Here is a 17258-nt window from a genome sequence, read left to right as displayed (position 1 = left end):
CTTCCCCCAGTGACCGGTCGGGGCTCCTGATTTCGTGGTGAGGGCCAAGCATTCCCCATCCACCGCCTGGAGCTCTGGGCAGGAGAGCAAGCCCGACCCCACACGGGGGCCCGAGAGTCACAGCGACGGGCCCGGGCAGGAGGGCCGAAGCTTGTCAGGAACGGAGTCCACCGACGTCACACAGCGGCCACGCTCTGTGGCCACACATCCTCCCTGAGTAGAAGGGTGATGCCTTCGGGCGGTGGACACTACCTGTCCCCGTCACAGTTACCAAGGTGCCCCCGGAACACCAGTGACAAACGCTCCAGCTCTAAAGCCAAATGAATCTTCTTCCCGTCCAGTGTTTTCAGTTGGGAGGCCAGCACCCGCAGCCACCCCCGACACGTGGGCAGGAGACCCCAGCACGGCCTGGCGGTGCGTGGCGCCTCTTCCTGGGGAGCGCGGGGCTCCCTGATGCCCAGGCGCCTCAAGGCACATCCTCTGCTCTTCCCGTGTCCGGCGTGAGGATCCCCAAGACGTGGCAAGGGACAGACCGCACACAGCCCGCTCCACATAAGGGAGCCGAGGGGACCAGACCTCGGGCCCACCCAGGAACTCCACGATCCGTGGCCTGTGTGGGCCACAGAACCTGCATTTCTAGCAACTCCCAGGTCAGGACCCTCATGTTGAGAACCTCTGTCCTTCAGAAAGAAGGAAGTCTTTAAACCAACCACTGAAACCACTGAAAATACCCAAGCCAAAAGCAGCATCACGTGAATGGAATTCACTTAAGTAGTGGCCAAGGGTACCTTTTGTTGGCTCCTAATGATTTGCTGTTAGAGACGCCCTGGATGGACGCGGGGCGGCTGAGGTCTCCCCAGGCCGCCGCTCCAGGGACAGCGAGGTCTGGGCAAGAGGTACGGCCCGGGGCTGCGGGCACCTTCTCCTCATCGCCCCCACCTGAGCGGGCGGGACAGGGCCAAGCGTGAGTGCGGGCGGGACGGGGCGGGTGCGAAGTCTCTGCAGAGCCCCGTAAAGAGCGCCCTGGCTTTGCTGACACTTTACAGACTTTTACAGAAGAGCTCCTCAAAAATAAAACATTTTGATTCCGAGGTTATATTTAATTCACTCTCCGTTTACCCTCAACGAAGGAGTAACAGCCAGGGTCACGGCTCCTAAGAGGCGCGGAAGATGGCCCACCGCGCACACTGCCCACGGGTGCCATCAGGGAAGCAAGGCCGGCCCTCGGGCTCATCCTCCTCTTAACGTCTCATCTGAATCAAACGTGTCAGCCTAGGAAGACGTGGGGAGAGCAGGCGTCCGACTGGACGCGGCATCAGCAAGGCTCCTGCCACCCACACGACCTACACGCCACAGGGGGTGGCCGCCAAGCGGGGACCTGCCGGCAACAGCAGTGGGTGGCCCCCCCCCCCCGCCAGGGGCCAGGCCCACACGGAAGAACCCCAGCCCCCACCCAGGGCCAGGCCCACACAGGTGACCCCCGGCCCCCACCTGAGGGACGACCCCCGGCCCCCACCTGAGGCCAGACTCACACGGGCGACCCCCGGCCCCCACCCGAGGCCAGACCCACAGGGACGACCCCTGGCCCAACCCGAGGCCAGGCCCACACGGACACAGACAACCCCTGGCCCCCACCTGAGGCCAGACCCACACAGACGACCCCCAGCCCCCACCCGAGGCCAGACCCACACGGAAAACCCCCGGCCCCCGCCAGGGGCCAGACCCACAGGGACGACCCCAGGCCCCCGCCCGGGGCCAGACCCACAGGGACGACTCCTGGCCCCCGCCCGAGGCCAAGCCCACAGGACGATCCCCAGCCCCCACCCAGGGCCAGACCCACATGGACGACCCCCGGCCCCCACCCAGGGCCAGACCCACATGGACGACGCCCGGCCCCCACCCGAGGCCAGACCCACACGGGCGACCCCCAGCCCCCACCCGAGGCCAGGCCCACAGGACGACCCCCGGCCCCCACCCAGGGCCAGACCCACAGGGACGACCCCTGGCCCCTACCCGAGGCCAGACCCACAGGGACGACCTCTGGCCCCGCCTGAGACCAGGCCCACGCGGACACAGACGACCCCCGGCCCCCACCCGAGGCCAGACCCACACGGGCGACCCCCGGCCCCCACCCGAGGGAAGACCCCCGGCCCCCATCCGAGGCCAGACCCACACAGGCGACCCCCGGCCCCCACCCGAGGCCAGGCCCACAGGACGACCCCCGGCCCCCACCCGAGGCCAGACCCACACGGACGACCCCCGGCCCCCACCCAGGGCCAGACCCACATGGACGACGCCCGGCCCCCACCCGAGGCCAGACCCACACGGGAGACCCCCAGCCCCCACCCGAGGCCAGGCCCACAGGACGACCCCCGGCCCCCACCCGAGGCCAGGCCCACAGGACGACCCCCGGCCCCCACCCAGGGCCAGACCCACAGGGACGACCCCCGGCCCCCACCCAGGGCCAGACCCACAGGGACGACCCCCGGCCCCCACCCAAGGCCAGGCCCACACGGGCGACCCCAAGCCCCCACCCGAGGCCAGGCCCACAGGACGACCCCCGGCCCCCACCCGAGGCCAGGCCCACAGGACGACCCCCGGCCCCCGTCTGAGGCCAGACCCACAGGGACGACCCCCGGCCCCCGCCCGAGGCCAAGCCCACAGGACGATCCCCAGCCCCCACCCAGGGCCAGACCCACACGGACAACCCCCGGCCCCCACCCAGGGCCAGACCCACATGGACGACGCCCGGCCCCCACCCGAGGCCAGACCCACACGGGCGACCCCCAGCCCCCACCCGAGGCCAGGCCCACAGGACGACCCCCGGCCCCCACCCAGGGCCAGACCCACAGGGACGACCCCTGGCCCCCACCCGAGGCCAGACCCACAGGGACGACCTCTGGCCCCGCCCGAGACCAGGCCCACGCGGACACAGACGACCCCCGGCCCCCACCCGAGGCCAGACCCACACGGGCGACCCCCGGCCCCCACCCGAGGGAAGACCCCCAGCCCCCACCCGAGGCCAGACCCACACAGGCGACCCCCGGCCCCCACCCGAGGCCAGGCCCACACAGGCGACCCCCGGCCCCCACCTGAGGCCAGGCCCACACGGGGGACCCCCAGCCCCCACCCGAGGCCAGGCCCACAGGACGACCCCCGGCCCCCACCCAGGGCCAGACCCACAGGGACGACCCCCGGCCCCCACCCGAGGCCAGGCCCACACGGGTGACCCCCGGCCCTAGAGATCCCTGGGAATCCCTGAAAGTAATCCCACGTGCACACAGTCTTAGCTGCTTACAGCTGGGTTTAAGCCACGGAGCCGAGAGCCACGTGGTCGTCCACTGCCAGCCACTGTCTCACGAAGGAGGAAAGCAGGACTTGACGCTCTCGGCGGAAGGGGCCGGGGCAGAACAATTACGTTTTAAGAGAAAAAGAGAAGCGCAGCTAGAAACACCGCGAGCGGCGGACCAGGGGCCCCATCGGGCTCCCGGCGCGTCCTGCGGCCAGCAGACCGGTACCTGCACGCTGGGGTGTCCTCCGGCCGATGCCTTCACAGCCCCGCGGCTCCCCTCCGTCTCGTAGTGGGCTCTGTGGTGGGGCTTGGGCTGCACCTCGATCCGCAGCTCGTAGGGCCCCGAGCGCGAGGGCACCTGCCAGTCCAGGGCGGGGAGGGACGGGCTGCGGGAGAACACACAGGGCGTTAGATAGCGACGCCACGCGCCTCCTCGCACGCACGCCGTGGCAGCGCTCCACCACGTCCGACGTCCGACGTCCCCGTCGGGCAGGGGAACGACCCCGTGGGGCCAACGGTCGCGTGACCGGGACGCACGCCACAGGCCGTGGGGTCTCGAGACGAGGTTCTGGACAAGATGCAGACGTCGCGCACGACCTCAAAATAGTTGCCTCCCGTCGGGATAGGCCTTTTTAAATGATTTATCCTCCGTAACAGGACGGGTTCCGGAACTCACTGAAGATCCTTTCAAAGTCACCGAGGTACGAGCCGGACCGCAGGAACGGGAGGCCACGGCCCCGCTCGCCGGCCGTCCAGGGCTCGCAGGCCCCCCTTCTAACTGGCTCGCGGCGACCGCACCCCAGCCCCCTCCACCCAGGGGCCCACGCAGGACAAACGAGACGGCCTGCTCGCTGAGGGCGCAGACCCAGGAGAAGAGAGGGAAACCGGGGGTGTCACACGAGGTCACATGTGTGCGCTGGCAAGGGCAAGCGTGTGCACCTGCCAGATCCCATCCTAAGAGCCACGGAACCACACTGTCTCCTCGTGGCACGGAGGTTTGCTTTAACAGCCCCGTTTCGTAGCTGCAGAGCTGGCGACCTTTGCAAAGGAGGCAATTTCCCCTCTGAAACCAGGTCCCGCTCTCCCGACGAAGTATATGCCTCAGGGCCCCGCCCCTTAGGAAGCTGACGCGCAGCCCTGAGCAGCTTTGGGCCACCTGTGCTGGCCACTGTGTCCCCCCCACAGGACCGGGGTCTGGTCCACCGGCCACCGCGTTCCAACCACAGCCCGCTTCGGGGGGCCCTGTCTCCCTTTCACGCCCCTGCCTGCTGTGTGCACGTCAACTCCATTGTAACGAGATGCTGAGACGAAACCTGAGGCCCAGGGTCTCTCGCTGTGTAGACAAACCTCACGGATCTCTAGAGAAACCGATCCAGCAACTTGACCAGTTAAGAGTGGGGTAAAGACACATGGGCGCAGGGAATCAGCCCAGGACTGAAACGGGCCAAAGTTGGCGTGAAATGCCAGTGTCGCTTCTAAAGGGCTCGCACAGCCGTCAAATGAGACTTTTCCTGACGAAGGAAACGCCTTGGTGGCTCAGAGGCATTTCCTAGACGAGGTTATCAGCCGAGCGCCGGCTTCCGGTGACACCGAGGGCGGAAGGAAAGGCCATCCGGGAGGGCTTCTGGGGAGGGGTCGAGGGCGGGAAGGGGGTCGGCGGGTTGCTCCCCCGCCCGGACGGACTCCGCACGGCGCAGCGCGCAGGCAAACACCGCACCCCCGCTGTGGCGAGGGCGCCTCCGCTCAGAGTGTCCCACACACCAGCCCCGTGAGACCGTAACCGCTCCACCGACCCAGGTGAACAGAAAGAGAAACAAACTCTGGGGGCCACCTGCCTCCCGGAGGTAAAACCAGAAAGGGGGGGCGGGGGCAGGAAGGGGGTGGGAGGCCCCGCGGCAGGTCCCTGGAGTGTGGGCCTGGGCACAGGCGCTTTCTAATCTCCTGCGTACTTGAACGTGACCGAAGAGTAAATGTGCCCGAACGACCCGCCCTGGGTCATGGGCGAGTGTGCCCACAGCGCACGCGTGGCACGCGTGGACTCGCGTGATCACAAAGTGCTACGCTACACGCGGTTACAGTCGCTGAAAATTCCCGGCGTGGCGTTGGCAGCGTGACAACAGATGCAAACTCGTCTCCGGCTCAGCGACGGGGCCGAGCCCGGAGAGATATCTGGGGCCCTGGGGCCGCAGCTCCGCGGTCCCCACGCTGCCGCCCGGCCTCGGCCCCGGCTCCTGGGCCCGCTGAACGTAGCAGATAACTCCGTACTTCAGACCCATCTTCGAGTTGATCTGATCCTCTCAGTGCAGCAAGAAAAAGGTGGCTGAATCCATAAGTAAGATGCACGTGACCCGTAGAGCCTACCTGAAGCTCTCTATATGCACGCGCTCAAACATCTCAAAATCCTCCCCAGAAACGATCTCCACATTGGATGTGTATCTGGGAGTATTCTCATTTAAAAAAGGGTGTATTTTAGTAAAGTAAAATATGTAACTGGATACCCTGCCTTTTTTAAATTAAAGACGTTCAGCATTTTGGCATACTGTCAAAAATTGGTTCGATCCCAGTATCCTATTTTGCCATATAAGTAACTGATTGCTACCTCGCTGCTCGGATTCTGGGTGGTTTCCAATTTGTCGCTATCAGCAGCGAGGTGAACGGCCAAGTGAGAGGCCTAGGCCACCTTCCTGGTCACATCAAAGGCAGCACACCCTTGAACCTGTGGATGTGTCTCCAGACGTCGCCCCGAGACACTCCGGGAGGCCCCTCATCGGCCGGGTCGTGCGCGTGACCCCGCTGGAGAACGTGCGCCCATCCTGCCAACACATCCCACCAAAGACCTTGCTGGGGCCTCATGGTCACAGACACACCAAGTGCAAAACAGCCCGTTAGATACTAATAACAAACACTTCAAACCAGCAGCAGTAACCTCTGCAAATCTCAGGAGGGCTCCATATCTGTCTGATTTCTTTTTTTTTTAATGTTGATTTATTTTTGAGAGAGAGACAGAGCAGGAGTGGGGGAGGGGCAGAGAGAGAGGGTGACACAGAATCTGAAACAACTCCAGGCTCCGAGCTGCCAGCACAGAGCCCGACGTGGGGCCTGAACCCACACACCGTGAGACCATGACCTGAGCTGAAGTCGGACGCCCGACAAACTGAGCCCCCAGGAGCCCCATCGTCTGATTTCTCATACGCGTTTTTCCGAAGACAACGCGTGCCCCCAACCCCTGGCCTGAAGGCCTGGCGCCCAGCCCAACAGACGGCCTGGTCCTGCCGCGTCCTCCAGATCTGCTCCGGGTTGACGGTCACCGTCCTTAGTACTGTTCACACTCATTTGAAAGTGACACGTAATGATTTCACGATCGCAGGACACAGGTCTTGTCAACTCCGTGTGAAGCACAAACCGGTGAAACGGCACGGGAACACCAGCCCTGTGTAAGGTATACAGTTGGCCAAAGCTGCTTTTAGCTTGAAGAGCCCGAACTCCTTTCGTCCCCCAAGACCACAGGTCGAGGTTCAGCTGCCGGGCCTGGCGCAAAGGGGACTCTGGGAAATGTGCAACCACGAAGGAGCAGCGTCCTGCGGACGCCCTCCCTCCCCCGCTCACTCCCTCTCTCTTCTCTCTCCGACCCTCCCCCGCTCACTCTCTCTCTTCTCTCTCTCTCTCTCTCTCTCTCAAAATAAACTTAAAAAAAACCGGTCGTCCTCGTCTCAGGAGACATAGCCCCGAACCACGTGCCCATTACTATCATAACTACCCGAGCTGCTGTCGCATGCGGACCCCCCCTCTCCCCCCAGAGCGGCTCTGGGGCCCGGGTCAGTGCCGGTCGCCTGGGCGAGGGGGGGGGGGGGGGGGGGGGGGGGGGGCAGGGGCCCCTTCCGCCGGGAGCTCCGCCGTGTGCCAGGGGCCCAGATAGCACTGCCCTGTGTGACGGCTTCCCTCGAGCCGTCACAGTCTCCCCGGCGCCCCTTCCGAGCGTGGGCGAGGCCTCCCGTGGGGAGAGGAAGCCTCGTGCTCCCAGTCTGAATCACCCGGTTCTCGCAGCGGCTGCCGCCGCCCGTTTCCCACGAGAAACGCCTTTCAACTCTCACTGAACCTCAGTCTTCCTGAGGAGGTTCTTTTAAATGCTGGGTTCGCGGCACCTCCAGGCTGTGAGGAGGGAACCGGCCGGGTCCCAGCTGCGTCTGCCTGGCCGGGCCCGGGACCCCGGAGAAGCCCTTCCCACCCGGGCCGCCAGCTCCGCCCCTCACCGGAGTCGCGGGCCGCATGGGCAGAGGCCGGCGTCTCTAGACCCCGCAGGACCTTGTCAACGGCCCCTTCCCTTCGGCGACGTTGCCCAGAAGCACCGTCCGCAGGGCCGTCCGCCGAGCCACACATCTGTGCTTTGCTGCACAACACAGCCTCCTCGTGTCACAGCACCCGTTCCTAACAGGTATTCGGTGACACGTGGTGCCCTGACCGCCTCGCACACAAAGCCGGACAGCGACGTGGCTTCTGCGGGGCCCTCCAGCGTTTCTGTGCAGGGGACCCGACGAACCAGAGGCCCAGCCGCCGGGAGAACCGCTGAGGCCCGGGCGGGGGGGGGGGGGGGGGGGGGGGGGGGACTGTTTGCACTGGAACTCAAAACCAAGGTGACCTTGGTGACATCGCACTGCTCCTGCCAGGGCCCGGGGCGCACAGAAGTCTCCAAGCCTCAGCGCGGCTCACACGACAGCCGCCCGGCCGGCGCTCTGGGAGACCCATGGCTGGCGGGGCCACGGCAGGGCTCAGGCCAGACCTCCAAAGCCCCGAGACCCTGGATGGAAATCACCTCGTCGGCGACCACTGACGCCGGAGAGGGACACCGGACGTCTGCCTCCCGAGGGGCGTGCACTCGCCATTTTGCCAAAACACGAAGCCAGATGACCGAGTTCGGAGCCAGTCTGAGAAACAAAGAACACAACAGGGACTACCCAGGACAGCAGAGCCCGCAAAGCAACACCACGGGGGCACCAGGGAGACCCGGCCCGGGTTGGGGGACGCCCTGATGGCCGACGGGGCCGTGGCTCCAAAGAGACGCCCGCCGAACGCGTAGATGAGATGATGCGACGTCTGGGCTGTGGGACGGCCAGGAGGGGACGGCGGGGACTCTGTCGCACGCGTCCTCGGCTCTCCGCGGTACCAAGTAGCAGGCGGGGCCGGGTTCTCACGGAAGGCGACAGTGCTCCGGGGCCGCTGTGGTATTCGGGGCCCGGCCACGCGATCCGCGTCTCTTTCTGCGTACCCACAGCTTACAGGTACTGAGCGCTTAGAAGAAGAGGCCGTAACGGCTTTTAGGAGCCCTATTTTCCTAGAGTAGCCGAAGCCGTAGACTCTGAACTTGGCAGGACTCAGGCCCGCCCAAAGGAAGGACAATCGAAACTTAAGGAAAACGAAATTATCAAAGTTTTAACGCAACACATTTTCTCAGGGTCACGGCCAAAGGCCTCCTCTCCTCTCATCTGTTTATTTTGGTTTTCCCTCTCATTTTAAAGCAGGCTATCAGCGCGGTTCTCAGGCCCTTCGCCCGGGATCCGGGCACAGGGTGCGCCCGGGACCACACAGGAGTCCTGGCACAGGCCCGCCCGCCCCCGCCCGGCTCTGGGCTGGGAAGCTTCTTCCCACACCCGAGAGGTCGACCTTCCCGGAGGGCGGCTGAGTCCTGTCGGGAAGGGACAGGTAGGTCCACCCGTGATGAAACCTTGGCTGACCGCCCACCAGCGTTCCAGGGCCAGGCGCCCTTCCCTGCGCACGTCCTCCCTGCAGCGCCCACCGTCGGGGCCCACAGGGTGGCCCCCTGGGAAGGAGGGGCTTCGCTTCTGCGGGGACAGAAGTCCGGGGGAGACCTCGCACAGGACTTTGCTCCCGGAGCCTTGGGCCCTCGCTGCCCGACGGCTGCCTCTGCCCCGTCACGGAGGGGGACTCGGAGCAGGACCTGGGACAGATGCCGCAGGGAGGACGGTCATGCGGAGGATGCAGGAAAGGCACAAGGAGGCCACCGTCTGCAGACTCCCGGGTGAGCCGTCTGCCCCCACCCCGCCCCTCCCCGTGGTTGGCGACGCGTCCCGTGACGGTCCTGGGACCCCCTCCAGGAGGCCCGTCCACAGCGACACCGCCTCCTTGGCCCTGACCTGCCCCTGTGCCCCGTGTGCAGGCTCAGCAGCCCAGGGAGGCTGTGTCCAGTCAGGAGCTCCATTCACACTCAGCACAAACTGGGAACCTACGGCGCGCGAGCCGTGCTCCATACTCGTGCTGGATTCTAAAGTGACACATTCGGCAAATCCCCTGATAATCTTTGCCTCAGGAGTCCCACCGCCCGGGCTTTTTCTAGCTCCCGGGGCACCCACATCACCCGCGTTCTGCCCCAACTCGCAGACACGCCTCCACGGCCCCCACGGCCACAGACTGTGCCCTGACCTCACCGCCCTGCACTCAGATGGGGAGGGGTGGCCCAGAGCCCACGGCCTCCGCCAGCCCCCTGCCCTCCAGAACAGCCCAGACCGATCCAGTAATGCCAGAGATTCCCCACGGTCCCACCAGGCAGGGGCTGCTCAGGGAGGCAGAGAGGAGGCGGCTTTGTCCAGAAATCCGGACGCAGACGGAAACAACTACGAGGGACCCACCGTCGACCCAGCAGAAGGGAGCTCTGTACTGACGCCTCGCTCCTGCCCCTGCGCTCCGCCCCTCCGGGACCAGACTGGACCTGTGTGGACACAGACCACCTCTCCCGGTGGCACTCGGGCAGCAGAACGCCACCAGCCACACGCTGCTTATAAAAACCGAGAGACTCGGGACCTCCCAGTTCACGCAGGTTGGGGTGCAAAGGTGCCGTGAAGCAGGCTCTCCCACCGGGCGGAGCACGCGGGACGGGCAGGGACAGACACACAGCCGAGGTCGCTCAATGCGTTCAGTTCCAATAGGGGACCCGCAGCCTGGATACTCATCAAATAGCGACCACTCTTTCTCTAACGTGAAGTTAGAAACCCAGCGGTTCAGGATGTGCGTCAGGGATGCGTCCAAGCGCAGCATTTCACGCCGGGGACGCTGTCTGGGGCCGAGCCCTTGTGCTCAGGCCACGGGAGCCCCGTGCCAGCGGATGCCGCGGCCACATCACCGTGGTCCCGGGCCCTGCCTGCGGGGGTCCCGGCGCCTGTCCCCAGTTCGGCCAGAGCTGACGGCCCCTTCTCTGCAAGCATCGGCCACCGCCCCCGGCCTCTGCCTCTGGCCCACGTGCCCGCACGCCTCTCCGTGATGGGAACCGAGACCCCACCCTGCAGCTGAGCAGCTCCAGGCCCCGGCTGGGACGAGACGCCAGCACGGGGGCCCCGATCCGCATGTGGCCTCAGAGCACAGAGCCCTCCAGTGAGCAGCCGTGCCATCCAGAACCTTACGGGACCTGGTGGCTTCTTACTCTTTTATTTTAAATTGGGAAATCGCCACACACGGCCTCCCACAGCAAGGAGCTCTCTGGGCCTGGGTCCAGGGCCCTGGGGAGGGGCACGTTAGGCTTTCAGGCCACAGTGCTCGCCCCTGACACCGCTGCCGGACCCCAGGCTCCGGTGGAAGGGGGGCACTCGTCACCGTGCCCCCACCCTGCAGATGGCCACGTTCACCTGTGGGGAGTGATGCCGAGGGAAATCGAGGCATTGCCACGTGGCTGGAGAACTGGGCACGATCTCACCGTGTGTGAGATCACGGGCACTGGGATGAACCACCACATTCTGGCGACCGTCCACTCAAACCTACAAGCGGCCTGCGCACCAGAGAAAGGCCTGGACCGTCCGCCTCGACGGGCCGTCGCAACAACACGGCAGCGGCGATAAAGTCGCACAGTTGTCACCGCACTGAACACGGAAGCACCACGCGGTAACTCCCTGCTCCTGCGCCCTGCGTGTCCCTGCGTGGGCGGCTCGAGCTCCGGAGGAGAAGCGTTTATTTACGCTAGGACTAGAACCTGCCCCTCCCCCCGGGGCTGGCAGGGATCAGCGCCCACAGAGCCGGGAACCTAGTGTGCGGGTGGCGCCGGGGTTCAGAGACGCCCTGGCCCCCGAGTCCCTGCAGCGCGGAGCGGAAGGCAGCCTGACAGGTGGGGTTTGCTGCGTGCACTTTCTCAGGGCAGCGGCCTCGTCCGGAAATGCACCTGCCCCACGGCCCACGTGCAGGCGGCACGCAGGGCACAGACCACCTGCGTCAGAAGCGAGACCTTAGGCAAGTTGCCTGTGTACTGAAAACTGACCGAATACTGTGTGTCCCAGCTCGCAGACGACGGTTTAGAACTATTTATAAAAAAGCGAACCCCATCGTGATACGTAAGTAGTTTCTGTTCAAGAAACCAAGCAACACGGGCAAGCAGGTCCTACTGCTTTGCGTGGAAGGTCTAGTCCTGAATGTGTCTCTGGCACAACCGCGGTCTCTGGCAGGAGCTGGCCTGGCGGCAGGCCACACCGCACACCGGGGGTGGACGACCCCCTTCCCGCACCCTCTCCTCAGAGGGAAAGGCCCGAGCAGAGATCAATTCTGATCTGTCTGCGGTCACCGACACAGGGTGTCACGGGACGCTTGCTCCCGGCAGGGCTCCCACTGTTTGGGAAATCTCCACACTGGGGTCCCGTGAAGGCCCCGTGTGCACGGGACAGACGGGAGCAGGACCAGGCCAGGCACAGGTCAGACTCGACGCGTAACTCCTCCCGCCCTCTGACCGGTCTATGAAATGAGCCAGGGTCCGGATCTCGGTGGTCTGACTTAAGGGCCACGTCCTGCACACGCACCCGGGACAAGCATGGCAGAGGTGGGCAGAAGCCTCGCCCGCCTCGCCCTGCCCTCCCCGCCCCCACACAGCCGCTAACTACGCTCGCCAACGGCAGGCTCACCTTTCAAGGCAGAGGCAGTACTGGCCGCGAAGCACCTTCCCAGGTGTCGGCCGTGAGCTCGGTAAAAACAGAGAGAACCCGCACGAGAGGCCGAGGCCCGGGTCTCCGCAAAGCCTCTCAAGCTCGGGCCTCTCGGCCCACGCGCTTGTGTGGCAGGCAGACACGGCGCGTTCGGCGTCCCAGACGGGGACAGCCGGCGCCTGGATCCTCCCCCCTAGATGCCGGGTTCACCCCGGAAGGGGTTGGGCCTCAGGTTAATCTCCGGCCTCCCCGGGACCTGTGTGCTGGGCGTCCGCCCGCCCCGGAAGCGCGCTCAGCGTCCTGTAGCAGGACGCGTTCTCGTCACTTCCGGGCACGTCCCGACGCCCACCCCGCCCTCCACGACACGTCTCCTGGGAGCGGCGGTCAGGGGCCAGGGGCCGAGTTCTGGCTCTGCCCCTCGATAGCCAGGGCCCTAACGGGCGTCCCCGACTGCACCTGCGTCCTGCCAGCACAAAGGGGACCCTACAGAGTCCCCACGGGGCCCCACGGCACGGCCCAGCAGGCTCCCTCCTGTCTTAAAGCTCCGTGTCGGGGAGCCTCCTCCAGGGGCCTGCTGCTGTGCCACGAGCCACACACGTGCCGACACCCCGGCGGGCTGGCCCAAGACCGCCTGAGCACAGACGGCGCGGGGCCAGGGCTCCCACAGGGGTGCGACAGGGGCGAGACCCCCGGGACACCGCGATGGTCCCAAGCGTTACCAGCCTACAGGTGAATCTCACGCCAAGCTAGGACACACTCTGAGACACTCAGAAAACATAAAATCAGTCGGGGTCGACAGACTTCCAGAAGCCAGCACCTAACGCCGGGCACAAGGGCCGGGGACGCTATGAAAATCACCGGTGTTGCAGCCAAAAACCTGAAACAAATGTCAAGCACGCCGCCCTAGACGCACAGCCTCCCCAGGTCCCTGACCCAGCTCAGCTCTGAGCAAAGACGGTCATTAAGGTGACCTGGCCCCCTAGTGAATCCCTTCAAGAGCTCAAATCGAAAGAGCCAAGTTTCCCGTGTAGGAATTCAGTTCTGCAAGTGGGAGGTTGATGCTACAGAAGATCGCATTAGGGGCGCCGGCTGGCTCGGCCCGTGGAGCATACAACTCCCGATCTCGGGGTTGCGGCTTCGAGCCCCACGTTGGATGCAGACGTTACTTAGAAACACAATTTTTTTTTTTTTTTTTTTTTTTTTTTTGGGACAGAGAGAGACAGAGCATGAACGGGGGAGGGGCAGAGAGAGAGGGAGACACAGACTCGGAAACAGGCTCCAGGCTCCGAGCCGTCAGCCCAGAGCCTGACGCGGGGCTCGAACACACGGACCGCGAGATCGTGACCCGGCTGAAGTCGGACGCCTAACTGACTGTGCCACCCAGGCGGCCCAGAAACACAATTTTTGAAACAAACTCAAATAGAACGCTTCTGCGCTTCCAAAACCGGTTTCCTTATCCGTCTATATTCCTCACGTAAGTACGCCACTTTGAGGGCAAATTCAGATGATTCTGGGTGCAGAAGCCGAAGGCGTTAAGACCCTGTAAGCTGACACGTCCCGTGAGCCTGTCCTAGAAAAAAAGGGGTTCACGCGCACAGAGGCAACCCCCAACACTGGCGGTTGTGCACTGACTGGACGGACACCCGCCAGGTCCGCCGAGTGACCCGAGGAGTCAAGAGCACCCACCGAAACTTGAGATCCTTCGTGCCACCGCGAAGCCTCTAGAAGCTGCCCTCTGACATCTACCGTCTAGAAGTCACCAAGCCTAAGCTAGTGTCTTTGTAAGTCAGGCCTTCAGATGTTCATCCCGTTCTGGCCTCTGCACACCCGCCCCCCCCCCAGCCTCCCCGCCTCCGCACACACGCCTCCCCCAGCCTCCCCGCCTCCGCACACCTGCCTTCCCCCCTGCCTCCCCGCCTCCACACACTTCACCCCCCCCCAGCCTCCCCGCCTCCGCGCACACGCCCCCCCCCCCCCCGCCTCCGCGCACCTGCCTCCCCCCCTGCCTCCCCGCCTCCACACACTTCACCCCCCCCAGCCTCCCCGCCTCCGCGCACACGCCCCCCCCTCCGCGCACCTGCCTCCCCCCCAGCCTCCCGCCTCCACACACCCGACCCCCCCCAGCCTCCCGCCTCTGCACACTCAGCCCCCCAAGCCTCCCCACACTCCGCCCCCCCAGCCTCCCCGCCTCCGCACACCCGCCCCCCCCCCAGCCTCCCCGCCTCCGCGCACACCCGCCCTCCGCCTCCGCGCACGCCCACCCCCCCCACCCCCCCTCCGCGCACACGCCCCCCCCCCGTTGCCTCCCCGCGTTCGCACACCCACCGCCCCTGCCTCCGCACACTCAGCCCCCCCAGCCTCCCCGCCTCCACGCACACGCCCCCCCCCCCCCGCGTTCTCACACCCGCCCCCCCAGCCGCCCCGCCTCCGCACACCCACCCCCTCCCCCCCAGCCTCTGCACACACACCAGCTGCCTCAGCAATGGAGTCTCGGCTGACCTGGGAAGCGGTTATCACTGGCATCATCACTGCAAACACCCTCTCCTTTCTGAAGAGGCTCACAGCCTGCCTCTAAGACTTAGAAAATTCTAGATTTTAGAGGGACTCAGACACATTGATGCAGTTTCTGTGTATTTCCCAAGCTCTGAGAACAGAAGTGTCGTTCTGTTAAACTCTAAAACATGTCAAAACTATAAAGCAATGAAGTTCTATGAAACACTATGGCTAGTGTCACATTTTTTTCAAGTGTAGCAAGAACCAAGTATCCTTTCTGACTGCCGTGGGCCTATCAGGACGCTCTGCACGGAGGGGTCGCCATAAATGTACGGACAAAAGAAGACCTCAAAAGGGAGAGAATCCCACAGCATCCAGAGTTCTTGGGAAAGGCTAGTGTTGCACACTTTTCATTAAAAAGCTCCTTTTCCGGGCAGGATGGGATTAAAAGTGCACCCAGCACATCTGTTGTGATGAATTCTCCACATCCCAGACTCCAGAGACTGTTACAAACTCGGCCCCGGGGCTGCACAGCCGAGACCCCGCTGACGTCCCAGGCGCTGGCCAGAGTGGGACAGGAAGCCTGATGCGGCCACCCTCTCCCGCGGGTACGACGGCCTATCCCTGTGGCCCGACTGCCCTGGGGCTCCAGCCGACAGGACAGCATGGGAACAGGACAAGGGACCAGGAAACATATTTCACTGTGAAACCAAAACAGGGGGAAAGGTTAGCTTCCACCCTCCCCCCACGTGCCGTGTTTGCTCGCCGAGCTCACAGGAACTCCGGGCGCCCTCCCCTGCTCCCAACCGGGCGCTGTGACAGGGGCACGTTGCGGGGCCCTGAGCACAGACCAGACGGACGGACTCCTCTGGTCCGCACCCACAGCAACCTGCCAGGGACACCCGCGTTCCTGCAGACGCCCCGCAGCTGAGCAAGCCTCCAAGGGGGAGCCATTGTCGAAGGCGTCCTGCCGTCCTCACGCGGAGGCCACGTCGGGTGCCCTGGGCTCAACTGCATCCCCCCCAAATTCCTGGGCCGGAGTCTTAACCCCAGGACCTCAGAATGTGACTGTGTTTGCACGTGGGGTCACGTTACAGTGAGGTCACCGGGTGGGCCCTGGTCCAGTGGCTGGTGTCCTTGTAACTAGGGGACATCTGGACAGACACAAGCCAAGAAGACGGGCCTCAGGAGCCAACCCGCTGGCGCCCTGACCTCTGACCCCGGGAAACAAATGTCTGTCGCCTACGCCGCCAGGGCACAGACCAGCACACAGGGTCACCGACACGTCACGCTTTACCCTGAGCCACGGTTTCCTTTATGCTTGTGGCCTTGGCCCAAGGAGTCCAGTGAGAGACCGTGGCCTTCAGGGTCTATAATATGTGACTATAATATGTGAGCCTGTGTGCTTATGGCCATTGGCTTGGACATAGTCTTATTTTTACTCGAAAATTATGGAGAGGACAGCAGGCATAAAAGGTTCTTAAAAATTTTTAAATGCCTCCAAATGGATTTTTAAAACTCCCATGTTTACGAGTTAAATCCAGGTGCTGAAATACATTTGTTTTGATGATAACTTTGAATACAACCGCTCGTTGAGCTTCGTACCGTGCACAGTAGAAGCTGGGATAGAAATGACACGAGTCAAGAAAAGTCCGCGGTGATTCGAGCTTTCCTGTTTTCTCGTCACCGACTCCTACCCTAAACAGCACGCTGGCAGGAAGGCAGCATCCACCAGCTCAACGCTCTACAGGCCATCAGTCAACAGGGCGCCTGGGGGCTCGGTCGGTTCAGCCCAGGTCACCATCCCTCGGATCCTGAAATCGAGCCCCGCGTCAGGCTGTGCGTGCGGAGCCCGCTCAGGATGGGTTCTCTCTCTCCCTCTCTCTGCCCCTCCCCCCGTGCTCGCTCACGCGTGTGCGCTCTCTCTCTCTCAAAATACATAAATACGCATTTAAAAAAAGAATCCAGTCAACGCCATATTGGTTTCCCACCGCAAACTTTCTCCAGGCTCAGCCGGGTTCGCCGGGCACCCGCGAGCCCATCACCCCTTGCGGCCGCACCCCAGGCTCTCGCTGCGGACACGGGCTCTGAGCAGAGCAGATTCCGAATCAAACGATGCTGCGGACGCGCTCGCCGGAGCCAGTGGGTGCCTCTCCCCAGTGTCGCTTCCGGAACGCCCTCCCACAGAACAGGGACGGAAGAAACGGGACAGCGAGCCCAGGACACGGGACACACGGGGGCGTCCAGGGAGGCGCCCCGCGCTGCGAGGGAAGCCCGTCTCCGTGCCGGTAAAGCTCGAGGTGCAGAAAGCACTCTGCCAGGCGGCATTAGTGGCCCACCTGTCGGGAAGGCTATTTAGTTAAAAATGAAAACGCCGGGCTGGATAAGGGGACCCGGCGGAGTGGCGCAGCCCGCACGCCGCTGAGGAGTGAAATCAACAGCCCGAGATGCTCGCCTGAGCTCCCGTCGCCAGACTGCGGGGAGCGGGCTCCGCTCTCCCCGGACGGGAGGCCGCGCTGTTCTCTGAGGACCGCGGGGAGCGGGGTTTGCGGCTCTGGGGAATC

General features: G+C 64.1%; 1 protein-coding gene across 8 annotated transcripts in view; it reads right to left on the bottom strand.

The window, feature by feature from the left end:
* NFATC1 (nuclear factor of activated T cells 1) overlaps positions 1–17258 on the bottom strand; it is a 110986-nt gene that overhangs the window by 78475 nt on the left and 15253 nt on the right. For all 8 annotated transcript variants that reach the window (XR_007145726.1, XM_047827262.1, XM_047827258.1 and 5 more), the window contains exon 3: positions 3519–3678. Coding sequence is in view for 7 of the 8 variants with exons in the window: in XM_047827262.1 (XP_047683218.1) it covers positions 3519–3678 (160 nt within the window). In the remaining variant the exon portion in view is untranslated. The remainder of the gene's footprint in view (positions 1–3518; positions 3679–17258) is intronic.

Source organism: Prionailurus viverrinus, chromosome D3 (assembly GCF_022837055.1).
Source record: "Prionailurus viverrinus isolate Anna chromosome D3, UM_Priviv_1.0, whole genome shotgun sequence".
Taxonomy (NCBI): domain Eukaryota; kingdom Metazoa; phylum Chordata; class Mammalia; order Carnivora; family Felidae; genus Prionailurus; species Prionailurus viverrinus.
Note: the sequence above shows the minus strand (reverse complement) of the source record. Positions and strands in the feature narration are given on the sequence as shown.